This window comes from Camelus bactrianus, chromosome 5, assembly GCF_048773025.1.
Source record: "Camelus bactrianus isolate YW-2024 breed Bactrian camel chromosome 5, ASM4877302v1, whole genome shotgun sequence".
Classification (NCBI taxonomy): Eukaryota; Metazoa; Chordata; class Mammalia; order Artiodactyla; family Camelidae; genus Camelus; species Camelus bactrianus.
Window position 1 is genome coordinate 81,312,938 of NC_133543.1, and position 15,504 is coordinate 81,328,441.

The following is a 15,504-nucleotide window of genomic DNA, read 5'->3' on the forward strand; positions in this document are numbered from 1 at the left end:
TGCTCCTGGCTGTATCTGAGCTGAGCTAGGTTAAGTGAGTTGATAAATTCACACTCCAGCACAGGAAATTCTGCAGGTGGTTTCCTGGAGCCAGAGATGTGAGAGAGGGGGAGTGGAAAGACACTGCTTGGCCTCCATCCACCCAGCCCCAGGAAGTGGATATGAACTCTCTGGAGAGAAGTATGGTACCTGCCTTTTTGCATGGAGCACAGCATGGCGTTGGCATAGTGCAGCCCGAAGAGGAACCAGTGGTACTTGGCACGTGGAAGGTGTTACAGGTTTGGGAGCACTAAGGACTGTGCCATGGGTAGGATACTTTCTCTCTGAGCTTTGGGAGAACACTGCAAAGCCATAGGGCTGGTAGAAGATTACAGAAGCTCAGCAGACTCAGTGTGTACCCAGCAAAGCCTGGAGGGAGAGTAGAAGCATCTAGCGTGTGTTGATTTATTTCTTGAACACATGAGAGTTACTTAGGGTCTGGAGTGGAAGTAGGGGGTGCTTAGCCAGGAACATACTTGGACTTAAAAGCCAACATAACCTTAGGCTGATGGGGCTTGAGGAAGTGGGGCTCTGTAACCCTATCTGCAACATTCTAAGTGCTTGTTGACTTGGAAGAAAGCTTTTGCATGACAATATGAGCTATTATAGACCTTCATCAAGGCTCCTTAAGACTTGCCAGCGAACCATTTGGTGGATTTGATATTTGCCAGTTTATTTTTCATCATGAGCCATGAGCTGGCAATTACACAGCAGAGAAGTTGTAAACGTAAAACACGCAAGCATATTTTTAGATTCTTTCACTTTGTTCTTGATTTCCTTATTAGCGATGCATCCAACCAACAAAGTGCCGGATACTAAATCTTAATTCTTTCCTATTTCCACAAAGATTGAGGGTACTTTCCTATGGGTTCTGTCATCACTGGTTGACAGCTACGTGTTTTGCAGATTGGATGGGAAAACCCAGCTGTGTCTTTGTGTTTCTGAATGTCATTAACTAATTTTCAAGTATTCAATGAAACCACAGATAGACTTGGTCAAGCACTCATCCCCCTGAGTTTTTGAAAATGTACACATTTTAAGAAATGCATTGGATATGTTTCTTATTCATTTACTGCTAAATGTACCAAGTCTTGCATTGCAGGAGTTAGACACTGTCCAAGGAGCTTATTGGACCATTTTTGGGATTCTTCTTCTACAAAAACAGGAAGTCACAATATAACAAATGTCAAGTAAATTTGAACTTGATAGGAGTAGGATTAGGCTCAAAACATTTGAATTCATAAATCTGAGCTGGCTCTAAATCAGGGCATGGTTGAATCCCCTGGTTTCTAATTATTTTTCCTCTTCTATGCTTGTGTGTGTATGTGTGCATGTGTTTGTTTATACAGTGCCTACTTCGTATGCACTCTAAAGTGCAGTGATGAGAAGAAATTTCTGTTTTGATTACATTGGACTTGGAAAAGGAAGAAAAACAATCCTGAGGCTGCAGACTTGGAGATTCAGAATGCATATTAAATCCTCTATGAGCAGTGTGAATTTGGTACTGTTCCTTTTATTACAACTGAAATATAGTTGACGTACAATGTTATATTAGTTTCAGGTGTACTACATAGTGATTTGAATGATCACTATGATAAGTCCAGTAACCATCTGCTCCTATATTAAGTTATTACAGTATTATTGATAGTATTCCTTATACCATATACTACATTCCTATGGCTTATGCTATAACTGCAGAACCTCTTAATTCCCTTCACCTATTTCACCCCCACTCCTCCACCTTCTTCCCTCTGGCAACCACTTGTTCTCTGTATCTGTGAGTCTGTTTTCGTTTTGTTTGTTTTTCAGATTCCACAATAAGTGAAATAATATGGTATTTGTCTCTCTGTCTGACTTATTTCACTTAGCATGATACTCTCTAGATCTATCCATGTCATCACAAATGGCAAGATTTCATTTTTAATATCTGAGTAATATTCCTATATATATATATATATATATATATATATATATATATATATATATATATAATATTCCATTATGTATATATGTATATATATATACACCACATCTTCTTTATCCATTCATCTTGATGGGCACTTAGGTTGCTTCCATATCTTGCCGTTATAAATAATGCTGGAATGAACATTGGAGTGCATGCATCTTTTCCAATTAGTATTTTTGTTTTATTTGAGAAAATACCCAGAAGTGGAATTCCTGGATCATATGGCAATTCTATTTTTAATATTTCGAGAAACCGCTATACTATTTTCCATAGCGGCTGATCTGTTTGGTCCTGTTCTTTGTCACTTGTTAAAGCGACTGAAGTGGGGGTCATTTACACTTAGTGATTCACTTTAGAGATACATTTCACAGATTACTTAACATATTATTGAAAAGGGTGCTTTGCAAAGATAACTTAAAAGTGTATATGGGTCATTATTTTATATACTAATCATATATATATATATATATATATATATATATATATATATATATATATATATATATATATATATATTTGGTTGGGGGTCAGGAAGGAGACTTGGAAATATTCTCAGACCTGAAAACATAGCAAAAATGGACATACCTGCTATGCTTTATATTTCTTCAGTGGATGACAAAACTGTTCAAGGTGATTTAGAGAAAGAATTTTTGTTTCTTTACTTTCTTCTTCTGTTGATTTATCGTTAGTGTAAAGAAATGCAACTGATTTTTGAAAGTTAATTTTGTAACCTGCTACCTTGCTGAATTCTTCAATCAGCTCTAGTAGCTTTTGTGTGGACCTTTTAGGGTTTTCTATATATAGTAACATGTCATCAGCATATAATGACACTTTTACCTCTTCTTTTCCAATTTGGATCCCTTTTATTTCTTTCTCTTGCCTGACTGCTGTGGCTAGGACTTCCAGGACTATGTTGAATAGGAGTGGTGATAGTGGGCATCCTTGTCTTGTCCCAGATTTTAGTGGGAAGCTTTTGAGTTTTTCACCGTTGAGTACTATGCTGGCTGTAGGTTTGTCATATATAGCTTTTATGATGTTGAGATATGTTCCCTCTATACCCACTTTGGCGAGAGTTTTTATCATAAATGGGTGTTGAATTTTATCAAATGCTTTTTCTGCATCGATTGAGATGATCATGTGGTTTTTGTCCTTTCTCTTGTTGATGTGATGTATTACACTGATTGATTTGCGTATGTTGAACCAGCCTTGTGTCCCTGGGATGAACCCCACTTGGTCATGATGTATAATCTTTTTTATGTGTTGTTGGATTCTATTTGCTAAAATTTTGGTGAGGATTTTGGCGTCTATGTTCATCAGTGATATTGGCCTATAATTCTCTAGAGGAAGAATTTTTGGAGTATGAAAGCATTAGCTTCTTAACAATATCCTGTATGTTAGAAAAGATAATTTTAATTCAGTTAGTAAAAATTTGACAGAAGGCATATTATATGACCAGGTACTGAGTGTGCTTGGGATACAAAGATGAATTTGAAATGGGCCTTGCCCTCAAGGAGTTTACAGTAGATTGAGACAAACAACTCATTGATATTTAAAGTGTTATACCAGGTAGTACTGGTATCATACGAAGGGGAGCAGGATTAACTGTGTCTGGGGCAATAAGGGAGGATGGTGGGGGAATGGACAGCTCCTGGCATTGTGCCTGGCACATAGTAGAGGCTCCAAATATGTAAGTTTCCTTCTCCCTTTCCTTTGGATATAATGTGTTGACCTTTAGATGCAAAGATTATGATGCCACTGGCCAAATATCAAGGGAATATAGATTTGGAATTCTTCCCTTGTTGTTAAGTTTGTACTGATTCCTCTGCATTAAAATTTTTTTGATTCTTCTGGGGACTAGTGATCAATATGTACACAATTGACCAGTGCAGTGGGCAAGCTAGGGGTAAAGAACAGACCTACAAATCAATACTCAACGATAAACTTGGCCTCTGGTGCAATGGAACCAGACATGTTTGCTGAAGATTCTTCTGTCTTTTCTTCCTTTCAGCAGCACAGAAGCCTACAAACTTCTAAAAGCAGCACTTTTCCTAAGCACTCCAAGAGCACAGTGAGTAAAGACTTACTCCTAGGGCTTGGAGCAGGAAGCTTTGGTAGCAGGAGGGGAGAGAGACAGTATGGATTTGCCAACACCGAAAGTCAGAAGTCTCAGGTTTATTTGAAAGATGTATGCAAATGCTATGGTCCAAGCTATTATAAATCCACTTGTTTATACAAATATGAAAATACTGCTTCCAGTTACTTACCAAGTAAATGATTTAAGTCCCTGAATCACTGAGTAAAAATCATGCTCCAGGAAGAAGAGCTGAGTTTATCCTGTGATTTCCTGAGCCCTTGGAACACCATTTTGAACAATTTGGTCTTCAGGAAAGAAATAATTACATGTATCTCACAGATTGTATGACCAGTTAATGAACTGGTATCATGGTTTCACAACTACGTTCCTCATTTCCTACTTGTCCTTACTTTTTAAACATTTATTTAAAAAAATTTTTTATAAACATTTTTTGTTTGTTTTTGGGAGAGGGGAGGTAATTTGGTTTATTTATTTATTTAACAGAGGATTGATCCCAGGACCTCCTGCATGCTAAGCACAGGCTCCATCACTGAGTTATACCCTTCCTTTTTGCCCTCACTTTTGAAGCATTACAGCTACTTGTTCTAGTTTAAGACAAGACAGAATCTGTGCTCACTTCAGCAGCACCAGCATTAAGGTCTTAACATGATGGAGTTGAAAGGTATCTCTCATGCCTTTCCTTAGAATCATCCCATTCCTTGTTGCCTTCTCTTTATGGTGATGCCATGCCAATTGTTCTCTCTCTCCTTCATCATTTCTTTTCACTTTTCAAAACATTTTCCATATACATTTTGTCATATTGTTCTGTAAAATATTGAGGACAGACATTCTTAGTCTTATGTGACCAGTGATAAACTAAGGTTTAGCTAGATTAAACGATTTGCCCCAAGTTGCATTCATTCAAAAGTATTTACTTTGCACCTACCTTGTGCTAGATGCTATACAATGAACTAGAGATGCAAAGGTGAATAAAACACAGTCCCTGTCCTAAAAGAGGAGTCACAAAAGTAAACAGGCATTTATAGGATTAAGAGATAAGTACAAAAATAGGGGTTAAGCAGAGGGCACTAAACATAAGCCTTAGGGAAATTCCTATTCCAAAATTAGGCGGTGGTGTGATTAAGGGAGAGCTTCATTGGGGTAAGTGATATCTGAGATCTGAACTAGATGAAAATGACATTGAGGTGGAAGAAATTATAAACAGGAAACAGCGATGTGCAAAGACTCAGAGTATAAAGTGAGATAAAGAGGCGAGGCTGCCATGTTTAGTCTCACAGGTTGTGCACTGCACTGCTCTAGCAGTCATCATTCACATAGACTAGGATGGGAATGGTGCCTTCCAGACCTGAGCAACGTGGCTTCCCTGCAAGAAGAATGGTGGGTGGGGAGAGTGCAGGAACTTGAAAATCAAGCATATTAACATGTTTGCCAATAGCCTGAAGGTAATGGAAAGCCATTGAAGGAGAGTGACTTGATCAGGCTTGCAGCTTAGAAAGATTGTACTGCCTGTGGGATGGAGAACAGGTCCAGGGAAACCAGCTAGGAGGCTGTTCCTATAAGGCAGGTATACTCTGAGACTAGTCTGAAGTGAAGTCCTAGCGATTAAGATCAGAATAAGTGATAGATTTAAAAGATATGACAAAACAAGAATGGATCAGACTTGGAAGAGATCAGCTTTTATTCTTAGACCAAATTAGGTTCATGGTAGTGTCATTTACTGAGATGGAGACACAGGAGGAGGAGTGAGTTTAGGGGAAGAACATGAATTCCTTTTTGGGTATGTCGAGTGTGATGTGATTTTGTGACATCCAAGAGAGGAGTTGGCTGGTCTGGAGAACAGGAGAAATATGGTTGTCCTGAGACATAGAAATGCATTTTGGGCCAAAGACAAAGTGTTGTCAGCATGTGGCCAACTGGAGCTGGTCGGAGCTGCTGTGTTTTCAGGGGAGTGGCTCAGCGGAGTTGGAGAGGGCTGAGGAGGTGAGGAAGTAGAGGGTGGGGGGGAGGAAAAAAGAGATATCCCCTTTCAGATGTTTGGCTGTAAAGGAGAAGAGAGAGAGGCAGTTAATACATTTTGTGAATTTGCGTGATCATTTTCCTGGAGGAAGACTGAGAATGATACCTCAGATTCTACGGTGTCCCAGTGAAGCTGAAGGACCAGCACTGCATGTTCGAGTGCCCCACAGGGAGCTTCTCTTCTAATGGAACCTGATGCCTCCACTGACTTTACCTTTTCCACATTCTTTGCAGCTTCTCTTCTCTTCTCTATTGCCATCCCATTGTATTCTAAGGTGACTCTTACCTTCTCATCCTCTCCTGTTTTTGATTTGCTTTTCCAACACAGCTGTCTGAAAAAGCTGAAAATAAATGGAATGGGGGGTGCAGGTATAGCTCAGTGGTAGAGCAAGGGCATGCTTAAGATGCACAAGGTCCTGGGTTCAATCCCCAGTACCTCCACTAAAAAAAAAAAAAAAAAAAAGAAGAAAAGAAAAAGAAAAGAAATGGAATGGAATTTTTAAAACCAAGTAAACAGTGGAAATTTTAACAGAGCAAATGCAATATTCATTATAACAAACTCTCACAGGAAAAATTTAAGTACTTTCTAAATCACTGTAATAACTTAGCTCTTTCTTTGTTCTACTTCTGACAAGTTTTTTTGTGTTGCTGAATTTTACACTTTGGGTAGGGAAGTGGGATTCTGAGTAAGCATGTAAATAAAATAATCTTAGTATATATTGAGTAGAATTTCTGTGTTTGTAGCTAACATGCCCTCCACTCTCATGCTTTTAAAATCAGATAGTGTGCCCTTATTTATAAAATTAGTACTTAGTAGCCAGCACTACAGGGGTTACTGAAGGAGTATAAGGCAGAAGTTTCTAATACAATGAGGGAAACAGCACAAATACAAAATAAAATATAAAAAGTTATAGAACGTTGATACTCATAAGATAATGAAATAGAACAGATGAATAATAGCAAATAAAACAATGAAGGACTTGACTGAAAGCTACTGATTACACATGTGTTAGAAGGTCAAGGTCAGTCAAAATCAACAGCCAAGGAAGACATTTCCTGTTCTAAAGAACGTAACTTCCAGCAAATGAAGACCAAAAACAACTTTACAGTATGTTTATTTTTAAACTACCATATTTCTTCAATTCTAAGATGTCATCTTTTCACATTTTACTACAATGGATATAAAAGCATTCATCTTATGCTGATTTCGTGCAAAGTACTGTTGTGAGTGCTTTATATGTGTCGACTTGTTAATATGGATCATTTAATGGGGTGGAAATATTTCATCTTATCCCCTTTGAAAAACTGCCATTAAACCATGGGTACAAACCTAAACTCCATGGCTGTTCAGAATCCAGGAAGCAAGGTGTGTGCAGAAATAAATAGTGCTTATAGATAAAACTTTATAAAAATACATTGACAGAATTTTCTAATCTCCTTAGCGTAGATTGCTAGGCCCTTGGTTCTGCTCTGTGATGATCACCTGATAGCCCTTGGACCTCCTGTAGCTTAACGTGCAGTCAAAGGCCACAACAGCTCCAAAACCGGAGCGTCTCTGTGCTGAGACGGTGAGGTAACCTCATTCAAAATTTACCCTCATTCAGAAGTCATTTACACAGCTCTGCTTGTGGTTGTCACCTACACCAGGAAGGTGTTCTGATTTATTCACAAACAGGACATCAATTATTTAAACCACCAGCGCAAACTCGAAGTAGATAATTATACCGGATGGGGTTTCTCAGTAACAGTCTCTGAGTTGGAGACTGGCAGGCTGAGACTTACTGGTTTTTAGGGTCACAGCCTGTGGGGAATGAGGGAGAAGCTGATCTGCCCTGCCGTTGTAGCACAGGCCTCAGCTGATCCCATGGGGAGCTCTGGGGCTAAGACGTTCTACATTGAGGCAAGGGGGCTGGGCCTTTGTTCCCTTGCACTCACTGGATAAGAATACCTTCAGGGAGGGGTTATAACCTCGGGTGAGGCAGCTACTTTTGGCTGAGGGCAATTCTTGGGGGAAAGACTCAAATGCAGGCTGCCCCTACAATTGGGGGAGCAAGGGCTTTGGTCCTGAAGGTAGGAACCGGGTGGTACACCACAGTGTCCACTACAGTGATGTATATTACGTATTTATGTTGATATGTTTTAAATACACATAGGCATATATAGTCATACATACACACATGGGTATATAGCCATGCATACATTTACCTGTGTATTTATACAAATTTAAAAAGCATAAATCAAGTAAAGAAAACAATCACGTGAAAAGTGAAGTAGTAAGTTGGGTGGAATTACTAAAAGCATAGGCAATGATCACTCTAGTACCATAGATCTCAGGATTGCCCTTTAGGGGATATTTTTGAAATCTGGAGGTGTGTATTTGGTTGTCACAAAGAGTGGGGATGTTCAAAACATTTATTGGATAGTGATCAGAATGCCACGTGTCCTGCAATGTTGACTTTCAAATGTCCCACTGAATATTCATGTAGGTAAAAAAAAAAACCTTTTGTAATTATCTTAGCCTGGAATTTAACCCATTTTACATATAAACACAATATTTTTGTTTTGCTTTATACAGTTTTAATATTAAGTGATTTTTCTTATTTCAGGAATGCAACTATGTTGTTGTATCAGTCAGGATCTAGGTAGGAAAACAAACCACAAATAATTTCATATGGGGAATTGCTTAAACAGGTATTGGAGGACTGAAAAAGCAAAGAGGGCAGTACCACCAACTGGGCTGGGGAACAAAGGAAAAAGGTTAGAGTTATCAGAACTAAAATCGTGGAAGACTGGCCCTTTCTGGTGACTGATATCTTCATTCCTGAAGGGTCTGAATCTACTTTTTTAAACTCAAAAAAATGATAGTAGCTTTCCATTAATTTTTACTCTAGGATATGAAAGTGCTAAGACATGCCACAGAAAATCCAGAATACAGTCCCTCTTGTCCCCATAGTCCTCCTTGGCCACATGGTGGAGCAGGAAGCAGCAAACCAATTTCCTTTTGGTAATTGGGACCAGTCACCCCAGCCAGAACAGCAACTCCTTCTTTGCCTGATTTTTTCTATAGTATGAGGAGCCCAAAGTGGCCAGGCATCAGTCTCAACTTCCAACTCAGTGGAACGTTAGTTGTGATCCCTGATGGAAACATTTCCCTATTGGGAAGTAAGACCTCCGAACCAGCAGGGCTTAAAGTCACAGGGACTGGACACAAATTGTGTGGTGGATTATTGGGTGTAATGATGAGAGGAACCACCTCCACTTTCCCCACCCCCTTGACTCTTGGACATGTGTATTTTGGGAGAAACAGTTCTATACCTTGGCACTGACTCAAGGCATATACTGCATCCTAGAAGAAGGAATTTCAATCTTTAACCTGTTATTTCTGAAATAAGCTCCCTGAAAAGAATTAATAAATTAATATGTAGAATATCATACGTGAATAAGGTATAATGAGTTCATGGTTCTACTATCAGAAATATTCTGGGCATAGAAAGCAAATGCATATCTGCAACCTGTGTTTTTTCCAGTGAAGACAAATAGCTGTCTCCTCCATGATGGAAGTGGTCCAGAATAATCAATCAGTCTGTTGCCAGGTAACTGGCTAGTCCCTCCTGGAAATAGTACCATATTGGAACTCAGTGGGTGATCCCTGATGTTGGCAGATATAAGCCTTTTTGTGGGGAAGTCCATATTCTTGAGCTCATGCACAGCTTTTATTCCTGACTCCATGGCTACTTTGTGCAAGAACTGTAGCAGGTGGAGAATGAGGCCAGCTCCACCAAGTGTGTCATCCCTTGATTATTGAAAGCCTTCTCTGAGTGGATGCCCTTTTGTGTACACAAATATTTTCAGACTTTGTGCCCACTCTGAGAGGTGTATCCATATACCTCTTCCCCAGACCTCCTTGTCATCAGTCTCCCAATCCCTCTCTTTCCAAGTTATTGATCATTCAGGAAAATCATCAGTTATTGCCCATAAATGAGTGTAGATCCATACCTCTGGCTATCTCTCAGTGCAGACAAAGTAGACACCCAGTGCACTGCTGGACAGTCCTTGCACTGAGAGAATTTCCCTTCAGTACTACTGTCAGAGGGACTCCTCCTGGGAGTTCTAATGCTAGAGCAGATCACTTCCAGCTTGTGCCAGTACACTGAGGAGAACTGCATGTAAACTATCTAACTGGCTGAAGATAAGGGGAAAATATGCTGAGAGTAAGTATCAAAGGAATCTGAGTCACTGTCTAAGGCAACTTGTGCCTTCTGGACCTGCTCAAGCTGTCTCTCAGGTACCATTTGCATCTGATGAGGGATTGCTCTTGTGCACGCCCAGTCTTGTGTGTCGAGGGGTCAGATAACATCCAGTTCATAATGGGCAGCTGAGTTGCATGGTCACTTGATGTTTTATGGCCAGTCATTCAAATTCAGTAACAAGCTAGGTATAGTTTCTCAAATGGAGAATCGTTAACTGCAGAAGAGGGCATGACTTTGCTGTAAACCTAAGAAGCCTGCATTGTGGGTCTTCGATCAGAGTTTGCCAGAGGCAAATATTTGATATATATATTGAATGTATATAAATATATAAATAAATACATATATTTGCCATAGACATTTCAAGTATTATGGGGTTCCTCTGCATTGTAAGGTTCTGCTACAGAGTCTTCCTTTCCTTTACTCCTGATAAAAAATGCCAGCTGTATGGGTTACTGGATAGATAGTCAGAGCATCACACTCAAAAGTGGTATGTATTTCTTCCAAAATCCAGAGAGGCCCAACAAGTACTGTGTCTGATTTTAAGTGGTAGGTGGTGTAAGATGCAACAATCTGTTTTTCACCTTGGAGGGGGTATCCTGACATCTTTCAGATCACTTGGACCTCTAGAAACTTCACTAAGGTGGTGAATTTTCTTGGGATTCATATCCTTCCCTCTGGTTTTCGTGTGTCTTATTAAGATTTCTGAAGTATTTGTTACTTCCTGTTTATTAGGTCCAATCAGCTTGATGACTCCAACATGGCGATCAAGATCTCTGCAGACTAGATGATGGCAGAGAGCAGGAGAGTTTACATTCCACAGACAAGACTGTAAAGGTGTACTGCTGGCCTCACCATATAACAGTAAACAGCTTTGGTGCAAACTGGGATAGATAAAGATAGCACATATAGAACTGCAGCTGCAACTGGCAATACCATCTGATTAAGTTCAGAACGATTCATAATTATTCTCCAAGATCCACCTGCCTCTGCATAGGCCGAACAGGTGAGTTAAAGGTGGGGAGTGATCATATCACCACTTCTGCATCATCCACATCTTTTATGGTGGTACTGTTTTCTAGGTCTCTCCAGGGATGTGGTATAGATTTTGGTCTTCTATCCTGGTGGCAAGAGGAAATTTCCAGAGGCTTCCACTTGGCCTTCCTACCACAACAGCCTTCACTTTGTGGGTCAGGGAAATTATGTGGTGATCCTGCCAGTTGTTGAGTATGTTTATTCTAATTATATATTCAGGAACCAAGGCAATAACCACAGGGTGGGTCTGCAAACCTACTGGATCCATGGTAATGTATACTTGGGTGAAAAATCCACTTATTACCTGAGTACCAAAAGGCTCCACTGTGACTGGTGGACCCAGTGATATTCTGGAACCTCAGGAATTAGCATTAATTCAGAAACAGTCTCAAGTACTCCCTGAAATATCTGGGTGTTTCCTGTTACCTGTTGTATGGTCACCTTAATAAAATCACGTTCCTCTGGGGAAGGCTTGGATGAAGACTTGTAGTATATATTTATGGCAACTGTGCAAGGTTCTTCCTTAAGGGGACCAGCCTCCCTTTCACTCAAGGGCTGTATGTCTGAGAACTGTCTGAGGAATGGAAATTGAGTGAAAAAAATAACTTTTCATTTGATGGCTCAAGTCAGATTTCAAGCAGCAGATTTAGAGTTTTGCCTGTTAGAGAGATCAAAGAATATTTCAGAAGTCTACCCATCTATTGCATTCCTAGGGCCACCTAATGCATCACCAAATATCCCTGTAGGTCAAGACCTTTGGGTACCACTTTGTCCCTGATGCGCATTGTGGTAAGTGTCCCCTTGGTCCCTGCCAGTAAAGTGCTGCAACCTGGCCATCGCCATCCCAAGATCCCACTCTCATAGAAATCAGGGAGCGGTCGCAATGGAAGCATGTTTCACCATCATATCCAGCTACCACAGAGCTTTTCCGGTGCTGCCCTTACTAATGTATTTTTCAATGCCTTACTCTAGGGTATGTACAGGTTATGCATAATAAAATCACTCCAACATTCCCATCTCCATGAACCTTTAGGTTTTTTCCTCTGCATTATACCAGGGGCATTCTGTTATGTCCATGTCATCGAATATAGATGACCACTGAGTCTGAGTTTCATTTAACCAATGAAGGAAGCTGTTGGAGTCACTTTCAATTCATGAGCTCCCATATTAAATCCAGACTTTCTGGTAAATGCATTCATATCAATAAATTCAGCTCAATCCTTTGCTCTTTATTTTGTTTAGAACTCGACCAAGAACTGTTCACCCTTTCACAAAATCATGCCACCTATGACAACACCCATGTTGATACCTTAGTTGCTAAGAGACACATTTATATTGGACCACATTTGTAGTTCTCACATTCACAAAGCTTCTACATCCAGGTGCAAGCATCTTACTACTTCTTTTTTCTTCTAATAGAGTTGTGCTATAGCATATACTTATTGAAATACACGTTAGTTATAAATTACTTTCCTTTTATTTTTCCCTTATTATACAAATTAGGAGATTATATTGATTTGAGGGAAATGTGCATAGGTAGGTAATAATATCTACGAATTTCATTTCTGGATAGTAATGGGAGTGTTAAAAATACTAGTTACACCCGGGGATGATGGGACTGATCGGCTTGAGAACTGATTGCTCCTCCTTTCAAACTAGGCCCCGAGAACTTGTGTGTAGGCATGCCCATGATAAACAGAAGTGGATCTCGAGTGCATCCATCAAATCTATTCGTGCGTTATCACTCTTCTGAATTTAAGTATTTAAGTAGAGAAGTCAGTGTCCTATTCATTTACTTTAAAAACCAGATGAAGGTAAATGCAGGCTGATATTAATAAATAACTATACCACAACAGCAGTAAAGAACTGCTTTATAGGTGCAACAAAAGCAATCTATTTTGTGTTGCACGGAGGCCTTGGAGAGAATTTTTTTGGTCTCTGTGCATCACTGAGGATAGAGGAGTGGAAGTCAGGAGAGTGCTTTCTTGGTGCCCCTTGTGGCATGATCTGAGTCACAAGTTCAAGGTTAGATAATAAATGGGAGGATGTTAGGCAAATGCTACCACCTCCTCCTTTCCTTTCTCACACAGATTCTTTGGGAAGGCTCTGGAAGTGCGGAGGAAGAGTCCACATTTTGTTTGTGAAGGGTAGCTATTTGGTCTTGACCCAGAAACTGTGGTTCTGGCTTGCTGTTCAATGAGGGTTTGTTCCATGGCATGCCAGGGGCACGTGGGGCTAACTGGGTGCAGCACCTCATCCACTTGCCTACCTAACCCTTCCTCTTGCAGAATCTCAGCTCTTGTCACTTTCTCAGGGAAGCCTATCCTCACCTACCAGTCTGATCTGATTTATCTGTCATGGATTCCTTCACAACTATTTCTTTCCCCTGTGATCTCTTATCTCAGTCTGTAATTACATTAATTAGTGGTGACTATTTGGTTTACGTCAGATACATCCTGAGACTGGGTGTCTTGGATGTCTTTGCTCCCCCTTTCATACTGTGCCCAGCCAGTATCTCGCACAAAGCTGGTACTCAGTACGTAATTGTTGAATGAATAAGCGTTTGCTCCGAATTTCAGAAGTATCAACACTTACTACGATTATGAGTATTACCGTTGTGTATCCCCTGTGTATCCCATGCTGTCTGAGAGCTGGGTCCTCTAGCCGTTGAAGAAGAGCATGGTAACTGGAATTTGTAGTAATGAATGAGTCAGAACTGGTGGAAACACTCGGAAGCCCCACGAATGCGGCAATCTAGGACCTTTTTTCTTCTCAGTAACTCCACTCCACCTCCTTCCTCTCCAAATCAAAACTCAGTGTTTGAACTTAACAGTGGGGTTCAGTGTCTGTCTAGATGGGAGACAGCTGAACAAGGGAAAGGGCCAGAGCCTTTGTCCCCACCTCCCAAGGATTTGACAAGCACCCGCTAAAGAACTAGTGTCAGGGCCTCCCCGCATTAAACAAAGAGCGCATCAGCATTGTGGTCCCTGACCCGGATGGGATAATTTGAAGTGTTGGGCAATCTGATTCTGGACTAGGGGGAGAGGTGTAGAGGAAGGCGTGTGACCCAGTCTCTCGGGTTAAAGTTGACGGCGTGTAAGTGCAGCCTTTCTTGCTCCTCCGGGTGTGTCCGCGGGGCTTGCTCATCAGGTTGTATCCGTGTGTGTCTGTGTGTGTGAGACGGGGTGAGGGAGGCTCACGATTGGCCCCGGGGATGCCTCTCACCGTGCAAACCCTGGGGGCTGGGGGCCGCTGGGGCAGCCCTGGGGCCGTGTGCCTTCGCCAGGGCGCAGTGTGCAGGTGCAGAAAGCAGGCGGCAGTCTGGCCCCACGGCGGCGCGCCGGGTGCGGGCGCGGGCGAGCGCCGGGGGCCACGGGCTGTGAGGCGCGGCCACGGGCGGCAGGAGGCAGCGTCGGCCCAGGCGGCGCGGCGGCGAGCGAGACAGCGCGCGGTGATGTCAGTGGCGGCCCGGCTGGCAGCAGCCGGTACTTCCTGTATAAAGGCGGGCGGGCTCGGCTGCAAACCCTACTAGCCAGTGTCAGCTTCTCGGCGGGAGGAGGAGGCGGCGGAGGAAGAGCAGGGGGAGGGCTGTCAAATTCGGGAGCCAGATTTTTTCCCTTCCCCTGGCAATCCCTTCCGCTTCCCCGGCTCCTGGCGTGACATCTGCGGGCCGGGGACCTGTATGTGTGTGCGCGCGAAGGAGCGGAAGAATGGCAGTGCTCAAACTCACCGACCAGGTAGGGGGCGGCGGCGCCGGCGGGCGGGACGCGCGGGCGCGGGGAGGCGCGGAGCCCCGGCGGGGGGATGGGGGCGCGGCGCGGAGCGCGCGGGCGAGCTGTTTACTCGCGGCGAAGGGGAGGAGTGTGTGCGGCCGCCGGCTGCTCGGGAAGCCGGCGGCTGCGGCTCTGCTCTCCGGCGCGGTCCCCGCCCTGGGCCGTCGGAACTGCGCGCTCGGCTCGGCGCCCGGGGCGCCCCGGGGGCTGGGGTAGGGGCGGCAGGCGCTGGCTGGCGTGCCGGGGTGCGCGGGGGGTGGGTTGTCCTCCTGCCGGGGCTGGGCCGGGGGAGGGGAGGCTCGAGGTGCTCCTCGGGCTTCTACGGCGCCGCGC

General features: G+C 42.5%; 1 protein-coding gene and 1 non-coding gene across 4 annotated transcripts in view; both read left to right on the plus strand.

Moving 5' to 3' along the window:
* The first annotated feature begins 6,481 nt into the window (after positions 1-6,481).
* Positions 6,482-6,557, plus strand: TRNAL-AAG (transfer RNA leucine (anticodon AAG)). The gene has a single exon. It is a non-coding gene; the product is annotated as a tRNA-Leu (tRNA).
* An 8,302-nt stretch (positions 6,558-14,859) lies between these two features.
* ANKRD44 (ankyrin repeat domain 44) overlaps positions 14,860-15,504 on the plus strand; it is a 296,495-nt gene continuing 295,850 nt past the window's right edge. For 2 of the 3 annotated variants that reach the window (XR_012507147.1, XM_074364224.1), the window contains exon 1: positions 14,860-15,135. Coding sequence is in view for 2 of the 3 variants with exons in the window: in XM_074364224.1 (XP_074220325.1) it covers positions 15,109-15,135 (27 nt within the window). In the remaining variant the exon portion in view is untranslated. The remainder of the gene's footprint in view (positions 15,136-15,504) is intronic. The other variant, XM_074364225.1, reaches the window with a different exon arrangement.